Source organism: Neovison vison, chromosome 12 (assembly GCF_020171115.1).
Source record: "Neovison vison isolate M4711 chromosome 12, ASM_NN_V1, whole genome shotgun sequence".
Classification (NCBI taxonomy): Eukaryota; Metazoa; Chordata; class Mammalia; order Carnivora; family Mustelidae; genus Neogale; species Neogale vison.
In genome coordinates, this window is record NC_058102.1 from 21,257,168 (window position 1) to 21,275,219 (window position 18,052).

At 34.2% G+C, this 18,052-nt stretch overlaps 1 protein-coding gene across 2 annotated transcripts in view; it reads left to right on the forward strand.

Annotated features, from left to right (window-relative positions):
* UHRF1BP1L (UHRF1 binding protein 1 like) overlaps positions 1 to 15,138 on the forward strand; it is a 108,135-nt gene extending 92,997 nt beyond the window's left edge. For both annotated transcript variants that reach the window (XM_044228340.1, XM_044228341.1), the window contains 2 exons: positions 9,668 to 9,861; positions 12,286 to 15,138. In XM_044228340.1, the coding sequence (XP_044084275.1) occupies positions 9,668 to 9,861; positions 12,286 to 12,405 (314 nt within the window). In that variant the 3' untranslated portion in view covers positions 12,406 to 15,138. The remainder of the gene's footprint in view (positions 1 to 9,667; positions 9,862 to 12,285) is intronic.
* The last annotated feature ends 2,914 nt before the right edge of the window (positions 15,139 to 18,052 follow it).

An 18,052-nucleotide genomic window follows, 5' to 3' on the forward strand; every position in this document is an offset into this window, starting at 1 on the left:
ATCCTCCCTCCCCACCCCAGCCTCAGTGTTATTACTGTCTCTGTAGTTTTACTTTTTCCAGAATGTCATATACTTGGAATCATCTGTTATGTAGCCTTCCTAGATTGGCTTTTTTCATTTAGTAATATACATTAAAGATTCCTCCATTTTTTTTCAAGGCTTAATAGCTGTTTTCTTTTTAGAGCTGAGTAATTGTATGTGTTTATTTATCCACTCACCTATGCAGGAACATTGAGGTTTCTTCCAGTTTTAGGTAGTTGTAAATAAAACTACTATACACATCCATGTGCAGGTTTTTTTGTGGACGTTTTCAGCTCCCTTGTGTAAATACCAAGGAATGTGATTGCTGGGCATTATGATAAGAGTATGTTTAATTTTGTAAGAAAGTGGCTGTATCATTTCATATTCACACCAGCAGTGAATGAGAGTTCTTACTGCTCCACATCCTCTCTAGCATTTGTTGTGTGTTCTGCATTTTGGCCATTCTAAATCATTATTTAGTGGTAAGTTGTTTTAATATGCATTTATTTCCCTGATGGTATATGATGTAGAGCATCTTCTCATATGCTTATTTGCCATCTGTATATTTTCTTTGGTGAAGTGCCTCTTAAAGGTGTTGGCCCCAAAGAAAGATTTCATATTGATAAAAGACCTCCGAAAATACACACCATTCATAAACCTTGATCCATCGAACAACATAATTGAAAAATATAGAGCAAACCTGTTTGGAATCATATCTTAAGAAACTATAATTTTATTGAGAAAATTTAACATTCTTCAGAGTACATTTAAAAATATTTAGGAAATAAGTACATAAAAATCAGTTACGGGGAATTGGAATAACATGTTTAACAGCTCTAATTTTATGTATATATGTGTTTATACATGTATATGTGCATGTGTCTATATGAGTATGTATTTGGGTTCAAAAACAGGTAACTTTAAATGCCTATGAAACTTCTGTTTATTGAATCTCAAGGAAATATAACAACGTGCAGACCATTTCTCTCCTTTGAATGAAATTGGGTTTGTCATTAACAGGAAAGAGCAGCAGAAAATAAAATATTGATTTTAATATTATATTAAATAATGATAAATTGATAGCTTTTAAGACATCCTTGAAGTAGTTCTTGGGGAATTATTGGCAATGGAGTGAGATTAGATTATTTCTAAGGCTTCCCCACTCTAAAATTCTGTTACTCAAGATTGATTCTTGGTATTTCTGCCATCCCTAAATGCATAACCTTACTTACCAAATAATTACAGTTTGCTAAAGAAAACAAACACAATATTGTTGTATATAAGAGGTTTATAATACCTGGAAAAATGCACTTGCATACACATATTGGAGAAATAGAATTAAGTATCAATTTGATGAATAAAATCTGATTTAAAAATCTAGGTGTTTTATGTGACTTTTGATCTTGGGATTGTGAGTTCAAGCTCCATGTTGGATGTAGAGTTCACTTAAAAAATATTTTTTTTTCAATTAAATAAACAGAAAAAATCAAGGTGCTTTGAAATTTCTCCACTTGAGTGTTTTCTCCTTCATTTCTTATCTATGTTTTACAGTTAGGTATATATTTTGCCAATTGCATACTGTATTTTAATGCATTAGTTAAAGGCAAAAGCAAATCACTGATCAGGCAAAGATATATATTTGCATGAAGATCATTTCAGTATGGAAATTCTGTTTGCATTTGTCTTCTAAAAAGTTGTGTGTTCACTCGGCATCAGGGAAATACAAATCAAAACCACAGTGAGATACCACCTCACACCAGTCAGAATGCCTGAAATTAACAAGTCAGAAAATGACAGATACTGGCTCGGATGCGGAGAAAGGGGAACCCTCCTCCACTGTTGGTGGGAATGCAAGCTGGTGCAACCATGCTGGAAAACAGCATGGAGGTTCCTCAAAAATTTGAAAATAGAGCTACCCTACGACCCAGCAATTGCACTACTGTGTATTTACCCTAAAGATAAAAATGTAGTGATCCGAAGGGGCACGTGCACCCGAATGTTTATAGCAGGAATGTCCACAATAGCCAAACTATGGAAAGAACCTAGAAGTCCATCAACAGATTAATGGATAAAGAAGATGTGGTGTATATCTATACAATGGAATACTATGCAGCCATCAAAAGAAATGAAATCTTGCCATTTGCAACAATGTGGATGGAACCAGAGGGTATTACGCTTAGTGAAATAAGTTAATTGGAGAAAGACAACTATCATATGATATCCCTGATATAAGGAAGTGGAGATGCAATGTGGGGGGTTTGGGGGGTAGGAAAAGAGTAAATGAAACAAGATGGGATCAGGAGGGAGACAAACCATAAGAAACTCTTAATCTCACAAAACAAACTGAAGGTTGCCGGAGGGGGGTGTTGGGAGACGGTGGTTGGGTTATGGACTTTGGGGCAGGTATGTGCTATGGTGAGTGCTGTGAAGTGTGTAAACCTGGCGATTCACAGACCTGTACCCCTAGGGCTAATGATACATTATATGTTTATAAAAAAGTATTTTTTAAAAAAGTGTGAGTTTCAAAAAAAACCACATCTGAATTATTAGTCTACCCTAATGAAGGCAAGATAATATCTTTTTATTTTTTCATTATGTCATGTCTCACATATATTTACCTCATTTCTACATTTTGGAAAACTAGAAGCTGATCTTCATTAAATGTATTATATTTTATGAATATTTTTTTCTTAATGTCTTTAAATTGACGCTTATTTGGATCTTTTCAGCAAAGCAGTTTAGGTAGTGATGACATGTTAGAAGAAAAGGCATATCCTAGATTTTTAAAAAATATAAACTCAAAGTGTGAGAACTCAGGCATCAAAATATCAAGACTCAGAGTACTATATGAATTTAAACCGCAGCTCTCATACATGTAAATTATTGTAGATATACCTTTCAGAAACTTATTGGGATGATGGAAAAGTATGTTGTGTTACTCAGGATATTAGCATTGTACAAACTCCAAGATAATTTATTTTAAAGTTTTTTTTCCATTGGCACTGGAAAGAGCATATTTTAAACCTAAACAGATATGCTTTGTTTTTATATAGAGTGTATCATATTTTATTTTAATGTGTTCCTAAAAGCAGTGTCATGAAGTAGATTGTTAATATTTGATGACTGATGTTGTGTTATTTTTCTTATGATGTGGAAATTAATTGCATTAGTCTTCAGTGCATGAAGTATATAATGTAACACATAGCCTAGTATATCACCCATATAGCTAGTATGGTAATGTATTATAAATATGACTTAAACTAATACACCAGACATAATAAATCACTATTAACAATTTTATGTGCTGCTTAGAAGTTACAAAGGCATTGGGGGATGATTTGAATGGCCTGACTTTCTCAAACAGCTCTTTAAGGAATGGTAAGCTATGCTGGGTTTTTTCCTCCCCTGAAGCAGATGTATTTAGCAAGGAAGAGAATTGAAAAGAATCTTATTGGTAGCTATTTCAAAATTAGTTGTAGGTGTTTGTTGCTGTGATAAAGTAATGGCAGCTTACCTGATGCTGTTCTTCATTTCTTCCTGTTCTTTGAGTTTTTTTCTGAGGTACACTAGCAGCTGCTCTAATGTGATTAAATAAGGTCTAATCATAAAGGAATAAGTGCTTTCGTACCTATTTTGCTGCTTATCATAGTACTTCACACTTTCTTGGGACATTCTTAAATACAATTAGCAGTTTTTAAATAACTGCTTTAAATTAGAGAGACTTATAATTTTTCAAAAAATTACATCACTAAACTACAGTTTATTTCTTGTTCCAGTGAAATATGACTAATTAGATATTAATAAGACTACTAATAAGAGAAAAAGGAAATGTTTGTTGGTGAGTGTATATATGTATGTGATGTATGTGTATATACCATGCCATGTATATATGGTATTATTAATTACTTTTAATAGTAGTATACTGGCTCACAGCATTTTTCCAACCCAGTACAGGTGGGGCTTGGCATACTCCCATCGGGAGCAATAGCTATTTTGGCACTGGTTCTCAACCAAAAGGATTGTGAGGAAGGGACTACTAGATTTTATCAGAATGCTGTAGGGGAGTGGTACTGTACATTTAAAGGTCTGTGATAAGAAACTCTGCCGTTCACTTTCCTAGAATTATTGCTGTAATGGTTCCTAACTGGGAAGGTTATGAAACCTGGTGAACTGTGTAAAACCTAAACTCTGAAGAGTCCAGAGAAGAAGAGACCAGAGAAGAAAAATGAATAGAAATCTTCTATTGGAATAAACAAATAACTAGTAAAGTCTGTATTTAAAAGTCAAATATTTATCAATACCTACTGTGGTATTATTAATGATTAATATTTGAATAATGCTTGCCAATTTATAACGTTCTTTTACATTAAGTATTAACTAATTTCATTCTTACAGACCCTTTGAGATAATTGAGGCAAGTATTCTTATCACCTCTGTTTTGCAAATGAAGAAATTTAAGTTTAGACGTGGCAGGTAACTTCTTTAAGTTGGAGGAGCCTGTGCTGGGGGATAAGTAGGTTACTGTAAGATACTGCACATTTCCTCTGTGAATGGCATAGATTTGTTCATGAAAATTTGTCCTAAAAACTTGGAAGAAACGCTTTTAAAGCAAATAAAAGGAAATAGGCCTTTCTACTGTAACAGACTCCAGTCACCCGCTTCAGTCACAGTTTTTCTGTCTTCCCCTCTCTTTCCATTCTTCCTGCTGCCCCTTTCCCTTTTCCTTCCTTTTTTCCCTCTTCCTTTTCTCTTCCTGTCTCCTCCTCCCTAAATACCCTCCCTCTTTATTTCCCCTCACCCCATACATCCCTCTTTCTTCCCATCCTTCCTCCCCTGCCTTCTCCACTCTCCATCTCTCTTCCGCCTCCTCTATCTCATTCCTTTTTTCCCCTCTCCGCATATGTCTTCCTCTTCCCTTCTCTCCCTCTCCTACCCATTTCTCTCCTCATTCCATCTCACAATGATTGAAATAAATGGATTTCAGAACTACTTAGTGTTTTTTTCATTATTATTAGTATCCCATGAGTAGTGGGATGTAAGCTAAATAGAATTAAGTCCTGGGTCCTCTACTATCCTAACTATAGTCAATGTAACCCAACTCTTATCTTTAGTTTATATTAGCATTCCAGGTCAGATTTCATTTTAAAAGAAGTTTTGTTCCTTTAAAAGTTTGAGAATGAAAGTATGTTATAAATTACTAAATTACTAGTTTTTTATGGTTGAAAGACTGGAGAACTTGGCTTTCCCATGGCATAGTGTTTAGGTTTCTCTTATAGTCAATACCAAGCTGAATGGTATGCTAGTCTGAACCAGTACAACAATTTTTGTAGTTTTTTTCTACTTATACTACTAAGAACATAATCGATCCAAGACAGTATTATAAAAAATAGTTTCTGATTTGAGACCACTGTAAAATGAAGCCAAGAACAGACCAAAACTGAACTTGATGGCACTTAACCATGTAGATAGAACTATTCCATAGATAATGTAATCTGTCTATCTATATATATACAGAATAGGGGTAAAATTGAGAGAATCTTCATGGAGGGTAATTTGGCAGTAAAATTTAAAGCTTTAAAAATTTAAAGCTTTAAAAAATGTTTGTTTTTTACTTTATCCACATCTTGGAATCTTTTTAAGGAGAATACTATGTTAAGCAGATACTACTCTTCAGTCCACTCAATATAATTTGATTTGGCAAACTGCCGTTCACTGATTTCATGTTATTTTGGTGGACTGATAATCATGTGACCCTATCACAAAAGTGGGAATAAGGTATAGCTTGACCAATCAAAAGACTTCAGCCTTTGGGACATAGTGACACGTGTTGACTGTGACCCAAGTGTTGAGTCTTTTTGGTGAATTGATAAGGACAGTGAGAGAGAAAGGGTCACAGGCTGTAGAGCTTACTCATTTGGGGGTCACCGGTAACCACCTTTGCCATCATGTAACTGGTCCAACACAAAGGAAAGGAAACGTGGACTTAAGAAATAGGTTCCTAAAATGACAGTCCTGAGGACATTTTATGAACCCCAGTATCCAGCCATGACTGAATGCACCATCACTTAGACTCCCTGTTCAAGTCAAATATTCTTCCTTTTTTTATTTAAAACTTTTTTTTTTTTTCCAATTGAAGCAGAGTTGGCACATAATGTTACATTAGTTTTAGGTGCATTTTCTTTTTTAAAAGCAAGTTTTTTGAGTTGGGCTTCTATTCCCTGGCAACCAAAGTGCTCTATGTGTAATCCAAAAAGTAAGAAAATATGTTGATGTGTGAAGATACTCACTGCTTTGTGTTTTATAATTATTTTTTAATAAAAACATTTTTGAGATATAATTCACATACCATACCATTCATCCAATTAAAATACATAACTCAGTGGTATTTAGTATGCTCACAAATAGTACAATCATCACCACAGTTTTAGAACATTTTCTTCACCCTAAACAAAAACCCCATCCCTACCAGCAGTCTCTCCCTAATCCTTCTCCTGCTATAGGCAACCACTACTTTACTTTTCATCTCAATAGATTTGCCCATCCTGGATACTTCATAAAAGTGAAATCACACAATATTATTGTCTTTTGTGACTTCTTTTTCTTGATATTTTCTAAATTCATTAGTGTTGTGTATATTAGTATTTCATTCCTTTGTATGGCCAAATAATATAATATTTGTTATATGGGGCACACTGCATTTTGTTTATCCAGCCATTGCTTAATGGACATTTGAGTCATTTTTGCTTTTTGGTTATTATGAATTATACTGCTATAGTATAAGTTTGTTTCTCTTGGGTATATATCTAAGAATAGAATTATTGGGACATATGGTAAATTTTTAATAATCTGAGGAATTGCTAGACTATTTTCCAAAGTGGCTGCATCATTCTGCATATTTACCAGTGTTTGAGGGTGCCAACTTCACGTGTTTGCCAACAGTCATGATTAAATGACTTTTTGATTATAGACATTTGTGGGTATGAAGTGTTTATCATAATAGTTTTGGGTTTGTTTATTTTTTTTATTATGATAAGTGTATTCTTGAAGCCCCATCACCTATTTCACCCCATCCTGTGGTAGCCATCAGTTTGTTCTGTACACTCAAGTGTTTGTTTCTTGGTTTGTCAGTCTCTCTTTTTTTATTTGCTCATTTGTTTTGTTTCTTAAATTCCACGTATATGTGAGATTGCATGGCATTTGTCTTTGAGTGACTTATTTTGTTGAGCATTATACTGTCTAGCTTTAGCTGTGTCATTGCAAATGGCAAGATTTCATTCTTTTTTACTGCTAATAATATTCCATTCTAGTATAGACCACATCTTCTTTATCCATTCATCTATCTGTGGACATTAGGGCTGCTTCCATAGTTTGGCTGTTGTAAATAATGTTTCAATAAACTTATTAGTAGTACATGCATCCCTTTGAATTAGTATTTTTGTATTTTGGGGGGTAGATACCCAGTACTGTGATTACTGGGTCAAAGGCTAGTTCTATTTTTAACTTTTTGAGAAACTTCCATACCATTTTCCACATTGGCTGCACCAGTTTGCATTATCTCCATCAGTGTACAGTGTTTCTTTTTCTCTACATCCTCAACACTTACTGTTTCTTGTGTGTTTGATTTTAGCCATTCTGACAGGTATGAGGTGATATCTCATTATAGTTTTGGTTTGCATTTCCATGATAATGGTGAGTGACGTTGGGCATCTTTTCATGTGTCTCTTGGCCATCTGAATGTCTTCTTTGAAGAAATATCTGTTCAGTTCATTTCTTCTGCCATTTTTTCATTGGATTATTTGGATTTTGGGTGTTGGGTTGTATCACTTCTTTATATTTTTTGGATACTAACCCTTTATCGGCAATGTCATTTGCAATATCTTCTCCTAAGGGTACCTGAGTGGCACAGTTGGTTAGGTGTCCTACTTTTGGTTTCAGCTCAGGTCATGATCTCAGAGTGGTGAGATCGAGCCCCACCTCTGGCTCCATGCTTAGTGCACAGTCTGCTTGATATTCTCCCTCTCCCTTTGCCCCTGCTGCCCTCCCTCCGCTGCTCATACACTTGCTTGCTCTCTCTCAAATAAATAAATAATAAGTAAATAAATAAATCTTTTCCCATTCCCTAGGATGCCTTTTAGTTTTGTTGATTGTTTCCTTTGCTGTGCAGAAACTTTTTATTTTGATGTAGTCCCAATAGTTTATTTTTGCTTTTGATACCCTTGCCTCAGAAGACTTATCTAGAAAAACATTGCTGTGGCTGATGTCAAAGAGACTACTGAAAACTTGTAGTTTTCTGAGCATAAATTTTATACTTTCTTTTGTTAAATTTATTTTTAAGTATTTTATTCCTTTTGATGACATTTTAAATAAATTGTTTCTGAATTTCAGTTTTGATTGTTTATTGCAAGTATTTAGAATTAACAGTTGATTTTTGTATATTGACTTTGTATCTTGCAAGGAAGTCTGAAATCATTTGTTAGTTCTAAGAGTTTTTTAGTGGACTCTTTAGTTGTTGTTTTTTTTTTTTTTCTATATACAAGATCATGTCGTCTGTGAATAAAGATAGTTTCATTTTATCTTTTCTAATCAGGATTCCTTTTACTTTGTTTGCCTAATTGCATTGGCTAGAACCTCTGGGACAAGGTTGAGTAAAAATGTTGAGAACAAATATCTTTGTCTTATTCCTGATCTTAGTGGGAAAACATTCAGTTTCTTACCATTAAGTATGGTATTAACTGTGGGTTTTTTGTAGATGATCTGTATCAAGTTGAGGAAGTTTCCTTCTGTTCCTTGTCTGCAGAGTGTTTTTTTCATGGGAAAGTGTTGATTTTATTAAATTTTTTTTGCATCTATTGAGATGATCATGTGGCTCTTGTTTTATTGTATTGATGTGATGTGTTACATTAATTGACTTTTGGATATTAAATTACTCTTATATTCCTGGGATAAATTTCACTTGACCATGGTATCTAATTTTTTATATACATTGCTGGGTTCAGTTTGCTAATATTTTGTTGAGGATTTTTATGTTCATATTTCTAAGGATATTGATTTTAGTTTTCTTGTGATTTCTTTGTCTGGCTTCACATAATGAATTCAGAAATGCTTCTCCTCAATTTTTAGAAAAGTTTGTAAAGATTTGTAATTAATTGTTATTTAAACCTTTGATATAATTCACCATTGATGCCCCCTGGGCCCGGACTTTTCTTTGTGGTCAGTTTTTTTTATTCTTATTTCAACCTCTTTATTTGCTATATGTATATTTGCATTGTCCATTTCTTTTTGAGTCCATTTTAGTAGTTTGGTAGTTATTCTGTTTCATGTAAGTTATCTAATTTATTGGCATACAATTGTTCATAGTATTTCTTTAAGTCATTTTTATTTCTGTAAGATTGATAGTAATGTAACCTTTTTAATTTCTGATTCTGGTAATTTCTTTTTTTTTTTTTTGTCAGTTTAAACTTTCGTTGACTTTGTTTATCTTTTCAGTAAACAAGATTTTTTGTTTATTGATTTTATTGCTTTTCTGTTTAATAATAATGTCTTCATACTAATAGAGATATATTTTTTAAAGTATTTTTTAACAATAGAACTTAGTATTTATCATATATTTTACAATGTTATTTGAGCATTTTGTTTGTTTGATCAGATTCTCAGATGCTTAACACTGGAAATGATTTGAAAAAAAAAGTCAAAAGTGACTCACTGCTGCTTACCAGTGAAAAGTATGATCTGAAGAAACAACACAGTGTCACTCAAGCCACTCAGACGAGTCCAGAGGTTCCTTGGCCTTCTCAGTCAGTTAACTTTCCTGAATGCTGCTTTGACTTTACTAGGGAACAGGTAATAGGAAAATTAATTTATTCTCATTCAGTTTGGGCAATTAAAATATTAGATATGAAAACGTTAAAACATTATTTATTTACTTATTTGAATAATGTTTCTTGAGTGCTTGTTTATGAGTGTTTGCCTAGGCACTGTGTTAGATGCTATAGAAATAGTGTTGAATGAGACTGGGATGTTCCGTCTTCACAGAGGTTGTAGTCTAGGAGAGTACTACTTCTTGGAATCTGGAAAAGATTCCTGGAGCATAATTATTTTTTCGTCTTAATTGTTAACTTTGCAAAAGTATTGTAATATTTCAGAATTGGAAAATATTTTTTTTTAATATTTTATTTATTTATTTATTTGAGAGATAGACAGTGAGAGAGAGCATGAGCAAGGAGAAGGTCAGAGAGTGAAGCAGACTCTCCATGGAGCTGGGAGCCTGATGTGGGACTCGATCCCGGGACTCCGGGATCATGACCTGAGCCGAAGGCAGTCGTCCAACCAACTGAGCCACCCAGGCGTCCCAGAATTGGAAAATATTTTTAAACAACTTTAATACAGTCTGACTTTCTGCAGTGCTATCAATATATTTTTAAAAGCTTTTCCTCTCAGGCTCTTCTAAAATCTTTCAAAACAATTACTATTCTAGTAATACACTATATTTTGTTAACTTAACATGGTTTAACAAATACTTTTCCATATTGCTACATATGCTTCATATTTATTGTTAATGGCAGAGTAACATGGTTGTGAATATACTGTCATTTCTTATCCTTCCTCTTAATATTTGTTAATATTTTAACATTTGAGCTGTTCTTCTTGTTATTACAATATGTAGTAGAATTTTAATTCTTTATTTATTTGACAGGGAGAGAGAGAGATCACAAGCAGGCAGAGAGAGAGGGAAGCAGGCTCCCTGCCGAGCAGAGAGCCCGATGCGGGGCTCGATCCCAGAACCCTGAGATCATGACCTGAGCTGAAGGCAGAGGCTTTAAAATTAATTCTTTATGGTAGAACAAAGAATGAGTTCATTCATCTGTTCACCAGGATTTTTTGGATGTCAACTTTGAGCTAAGAATGTAAAATTGAACAATGTATCATCCCTATCATGAAACTCAAAAGTCTAGTAGGAAAGTTGGGGGTGTGTAATTTGAGGTCATAACATACCATATCAAGTGTTGTGTTGGAGACTGGAGAAATATAGGGAAATACCCAACTTGGTCTATAAGGCAGGAATTCTTAGGCTGGGACTAAAAAGTTTGAGAGGGGCGCCTGGGTGGCTCAATGGGTTAAGCCTCTTCCTTCAGTTCAGGTCATGATCTCAGGGCCCTGGGATCAAGCCCCGCATCTGCCTCTCTGCTCAGCAGGGAGCCTGCTTCCCCCTCTCTCTCTCTGCCTGTCTCTCTACCTACTTCTGATCTCTCGCGGTCTGTTGAATAAATAAAATCTTTTAGAAAGAAAGAAAAGAAGTCTGAGAATTCTTTGAAGTTAAATGTATATATATTAATATATTTGTATAAATGTATTTTGGGGGGGAGAAAGTTCTTATTTTTATCATTAAATCTTCATGGTTAGGGTTTAGGGAATAGTTCCAAGAGGATAATATACTTGAACTGAGTCTTTTCTTTTTTTTAAAGATTTCATTTATTTATTTGACAGTGAGAAACACAGCGAGAAAGGAAACACAAGCAGAGGAGTAGGAGAGGGAAAAGCAGGCTTCCTGCCAAGCAGGGAGCCTAATGTGGGGCAAAATCCCAGGACCCTAGGATCATGACATGAGCCGAAGGCAAACACTTAATGACTGAGCTACCCAGGAACCCCTGAGCTGAGTCTTAATCTTGATCTTTTGGCCATCTAGATGAAAATATTTAAAGAGAATATTCTTAATATAGGTCAGAGATATTCAGAATATGGCTCTGTAGCTCAAGACAGAGGTTCGTGCTGGATCAAGTTATGTGATAAAGCCATTGGAGTAGATGAGATCATCTAAGAGAGTGACTCAAGTGATAAGATGACCAATTATGGAATCTAACGGTGTAGTAAAATTTAAGGGTTCATAAGCAGCAGAGGAAGAGAAGAAATGTCTGTAGGTGGAAAGAGATAAACTTGAAACAGCTGAGGCGTGAAAGTCAAAAGAGAGAGGCTTAGGAAGGAGGAGCAAGGTGAGCAGTGTGTAAACCACAGAGATGTCCAGAGAAACTGAAATTAAACAAAACCACCAATAGATTTAGAAATTAGGAGTGAATTCTTGTTTTAAATTGCTGAGTCAAAACTTATGAACATTTTAAAGTGCTTCTCCAAGCAATTTCAGCTTAAGTCACTCTCTCCAGCATTGGGTATTTTTACTTCCCCATGTGTCACACCTTTAGATGCTATGTGAATAGTCTGTATTTTCTTAAAATGATTAAATTCTCTTATTTTCCAAATTTATCATTTCAGCTCATGGAAGAGAATGAATCTCTTAAACAGGAATTGGCCAAAGCGAAAATGGCTCTTGCAGAGGCTCACTTGGAAAAAGATGCTCTTCTTCATCATATAAAGAAGATGACAGTTGAATAGCAGGAGTGGCAGTCAAAAATTCAAATTAGAGCTGTGGAGTAGGGAGGTTATATTTATAATGTTATGTTGCCAGTTAGTGAAAGACTTCCCTTTTCATGAAAAGACAATAAAATAAAATACAATGTGATGAAGTAGTAGACTGTTCCAAAGCCAGTTTGGAAGGTATTAGGTACGGCATTACAATCTTCGGTTTGTGTTTTGGGGTTTAATCAAACTCTTTTAAACTGGTGTGATAGAGGGAAGTCAACAAATACTGTACAGTAATCACATGCCTGATGGAAAGATGTCATTTCCTAATTTTGATATCACAATATAGGCACTTTTTAAAAAGAAAAATAGAAATCTGTTGTGTTCTCACAGATTGCTGATTTTATTTATCACTATTTGTTAATAATTTACTATTATTTACAAAGATTCAAATGCTTTTAGGGCTAATGTAATTTAAAAGGAGGCTTACATTTTAAATGTTATTAGAATTATGTACTTAAATCTATAATTATTTAATTACTGTGGAAAAGTCCAATCAAGTTAATAAATTATATTGACTGGGTTCAAAGATTTGAAAATCATCACCCTCCTGATCTTACAAGGTAACTTGAGAGTGTGAAAAAGAAATCATTTAAAATGATGAATAAACTGTATAAGTTAAAGATAATAATTTTCAACTAAAAGGATCATACAAATGTAAAAATAAAAAGCACAAACTGTAAAAAGCAAAACATTACAGTATATGGCCAACTGATTTAAAAAATATTACTTGTACATTCCTTTAAACAGTTACTGTTAGAAGTAAAAGAGTAATTTAACAATCCTAAATTTGGCAGCATTTGTAACTATAAAAATTTTAATTAGTACTATTTATATTATTTATCTTTTCTCTGTTTAAGGAGGGGAATGTTTTCAGAGAATTTTTTTTCATATACATAAAATAATTTCATACCATTCTTGTAGTACCATTAGGTAGATGTTTGCACATACTGTATTTATAAAGCTAGTTTTGATTAAAAGTGTATGTGACATAAATACTATCTTCTATAATAAGAATAATTGGTAAACTTTGAATTCTATTTTCTAGGGATTGTTAAGGTTGAAACCAACACAAGAGAGAAAATCATGCGTTACGAAATAAGTTTATGAGTGTTTAAGAAACCGACATTTTTAAAGATTTACAATATATTTCTGATAGAATTAAGTGGGTCTATTTTAAAATTAACATTCTTAAAACAAATATATCCAAGCTATAACATGAAACAGCTCAGACTACTCTTTCTTTAAGATACTTGAAAATTTTAAACAACATTATGATACTTTATGGTGCTTTGCTTGTTAGGCATGACTTATACAGCCATCCCTGTATCTGAATACTTAGATGAAAATACATCTTTCATTTACATTAAGTGTTGGGGTGATTTAGATTTCACTGAAAATAATACTGGCTTTTTTTTTTTTCCCCCTTCTGTAACATCCATTTTCATTATTTAATAGTACAGACCCTGTTTTGGGAGCTAAGGTTACAACAAAGAACAAATTAAATTACTTTTTTTTTTTTTTTTTTACCCTCAGTATTTTAAAAATCACATTAAACCATGTTAACCTAAAACTATATAGTCTTAGATTAAAAGCAGAGGTCTAGTTAAGGATTTAAAACATAGCTCATATCCATAGTTTAGAGTGCTTTTGATTTGTAGATAAGTATTCAACAAAACAGCCTCTTATAGAAAAGCAGGATTGATGGACATTAATATCTTCAGATCTGACAGTTTCTCAGGATTGACCCCTTTGCTCCATAGAAGTTTTAAATTTATGGTATGATTATTTAGCATTTACAGAAGCTGAATGTTTTACTTATTCCTTTTCAGTTTACTTGGCCTTCTCAAGAAAAGTACATAAACAGTAGAGATAATTAACATGGATCTGAGCATTCTTGTATGCTTTGTTGGATTTTTTAAAATTTATAGTGAGTACTATTTTTATAGAGATTTAAAATTCATAAAGCACTTTGAAAAACATCTCATGTAATTCTCACAACAAATCTGGGAGGTAGGTATTACTCATATATTAGAAGTTAAAAAAAAACAAACCCTAAGGTGCTCGCTTCGGCAGCACATATACTAAAAAAACAAACCCTAAGGCTTAAAATGAACAAGTGATTTGACTGAAATATTCACACTAATGTGACCTTTTGATTTAGATCCCAGTTATATGCTTTTATTTTACCTTCCTCATTAATTCACAGATTTTGCCAGAGGTGGAGAGAGGAATCCCTTATTTTCTTTTGTCTGTTTTTCTTTTAAAGATCAATATATTTTTAATTGTGTGTGTGATGTGCGTATATTTTTTCAAACTATAATGGGAGAATTTTTGTTTATGTTATCGCCAACCTTTTTCAGTGTGAGAAGTATAGGAATAACCCTATGATAAACTTACCAGTTATTTAATGACCATAAATTAGAAAAAAAAGTTGCCATATTTTGATTTTTTTTTTCCCCTAAATCTCTAGCAGAGATGTTAGTGATCAGGGAAGGAAATGGTAATCATGTTTTGCCTTTTAATTTTGTGTACATCATAAACATTTTCTTGGTATTTTGTATTTTTTTCTTTTCTCATTTTGTCCTGGAATTTCAAAAGACCACCATGTGACATTAGTTTTGATGAAGTGTTATTTTAATTTAAGCGATGTAGGAATGGCTATGTGTGATTGCACAAAAATACATGTGGAATATTAACCAGAAACTCCTTTCTGGATTTTTATTGTAGTTGTTTGATATTTGTCCCTATAGGAGTTTGACTTCAAGTTTATTTTTAACCTACACTCTAATCAAGGCATTTCCTATTTCCGTGAATGGTACCACTATCACCCTGGTTCCCAAACTAGTAATCTAGAACTACTCTTAAACACTTTCCCGAACTCTTCCCACCCCCCTCCGTCAGTTTTTTACCAGGTCCTGTCACCTCTCAAATGTGTCTGCATCTTTCCGCTTCTCCCCATCTCCCTGACTATAATCAGCACCATTTATCTGCTTTACTGCAGTTGCCTCCTAACTCTTCTTCCTACAGCTACTATGGCCCTCCTCTGATCCACCCTACTGCAGGCAGAATTCTCTTTTGAAGTGCAGTTTTAATGAAGGCAACCCACCTACCCCTGTCTCACCCCTTGAGACATTGTAATGCCTTTTTCTTGCTCTTAACAGGAAAACAAAAATATTTATGTGACCTATATGTTAGAGCCAGTATTTACTTTTTAGTATAATTCTGAGCATTAAAAGAGTTAATGTCTCAAAATATTAAAACAGTGGCTCGCACAGAATTTTAAAAACACTCAATAGGGGCACCTGGGTGACTCAGTTAATTGTCTGCCTTCGTTTGGGTCATGATCCCAGGATCTTGGGATTGAGCCCCACATCAGGCTCCCTGCTCAGTGGGGAGCCTGCTTCCTTCTCTCTCCCTCTACCATGTCTCCTGCTTGTGCTCTCTGGTGTCTCTCTCCATCAAATAAATAAAATCTTAAAAAAAAATAAAAACATTCAGTAGAGGTTAGTTGCTATTACTGCTGCTTAGCCTCATTGTACACCATGTTTCAGTTACTAATTGGTACTTCATTGCACTTGAAGTCTATAGAATAAGTGAGAATTAAACTGCTGCTTCTACCAAAGGAGCCTTTGTTCATGTTCCTTTGGCCTGAAATACCTTCCCCTATTCATGGCCGAGTTGAATTCTTATTTGTATTTCAGATCTTAGTTTATTCATCACTTCCTCAGGGAAGGATTCCTTAATTTCAGTCACGTAGTAAGATCCACTGTTGTATATTATCACATGAACACACACCTCTACTTAGCATTGAACATCTTTGTAATTATACATATTTGGTTAATGTAGACTCTAGACTATAAACTCCATGAGGACAGGAACTGTGTTTTTGTTGTCTGTTCAATTTTGGATTCCTTATGCTTCATACATGTTTAGTACATAGTAGGTGCTCAGTAAATACATTGAAAGAATAAAATGAGTGGATAAGGTATCAAGGATATTTTTTAGGTATTAAGTTTTACCTCTCAGTTGAAATGAGAGGAGATGGACCATAGGAAAGTAGGTGGTGGTAGTTATTTCAAGGGTCAGACTCTTTGAGTCCATAGGGTAAGGAAAAGATGGGGAATGGAGAAATTTGCCATACTGTTTTCTTTAGAATTTTTAATATCTGAACTTATAGTTGATTTATCTCAAACCATCACAAAATAGAAAATTGCCACATCTCTTCATAAAACTGCTACAATGCCAAAATGTCATCTGGCTTTGGTTGTAACATATGGTGTTGTGGCTGTCAAGATCTGACAGTCCTATCAGCTAAACAAAATGGAAATAAGGCCAAAAGAGTAGTGGCTGAAATAGTTTTAAATTTTGACAAATTGACTAATACCCAGGATCAGTTGTGCCTAATTCCTTAAAGTACAAACAATCTCATTTCAGCTTGTGCCTAGAGATGCTAAAAGTAAATTTTTTAAAATATTTAATTTATTTATTTGTCAGAGGGAAAGAGAGAAAGAGGGCCTGAGCAAGCAAAGCAGGGAGAGCAGCAGGCAGAGGGAGAAGCAGGCTCTCTGCTGAGCAAGAAGCCTGATACGCGGTTCCACCCCAGGACCTGAGCCGAAAGCAGACACTTAACCGACTAAGCCACCCAGGCATCCCAGGAAAGTAAATTTTGAGCTATGCTAAGTTTACTTTTAGAAAATGTAAAATACTAGGCGCCTAGGTGGCTCAGTGGGTTAAGCCTCTGCCTTCAGGTTAGGTCATGATCTCAGGGTCCTGGGACTTGGGATCGAGGCCCGCCATCCGACTCTCTGCTCAGTGGGGGGCCTGCTTCCCCCTCCCCCTCTGCCTGTTTCTCTGCCTACTTGTAATCTCTCTGTGTCAAATAAATAAATAAAATCTTTTAAAAAATGTAAAATACTAAAAGCTGGAATTACACAGGATATAGAAACTAAGGCACTAATTTATGTTTTTAAAACACTCGTTTCTTCATTAAATTATAATTCGCAATTTTTAAATTTTTGGCTGTCTTTTTTGAGAAATACAAAAATTAAGATAACAGGAAGTAAAAATGTAAGCTTGATAGTTTTTATCAACCATTAGATATTATCTAATGAATCACTGTATAGTGGAGGGGAATTCATGTTACTGTTACAATATTGAAATTTAGCATATATATTGCTAACACTATAGTTTTGTCAGGTCTGAAATTTTGAAACTTAGGAAAAATACGAAATCTGCTTAATGTCTTTTTTTCTATTTGTATAATAAAACATGTGTGATAATTTTTTGGCCTTAGAAGAAAACATATCACTAAATCACCAAGAAGAATTAACTGGGTCTTAAAAGGTTTGAAACCATTTAGACAAAAAGGCAGTATATAAAAACTTACAAATTAGATTTTATTTTCAATTTGCTTATGTCATCAATCAAAAGTCAATTTATTCCTTACAAGTTATACTAAACAATGTTAAGTAAAATTTCTCATTCTTTTTTTTTTTAAAAGATTTTATTTATTTATTTGACAGAGAGAGATCACAGGTAGGCAGAGAGGCAGGCAGAGAGAGAGGAGGAAGCAGGCTCCCTGCTGAGCAGAGAGCCCGATGCGGGACTCGATCCCAGG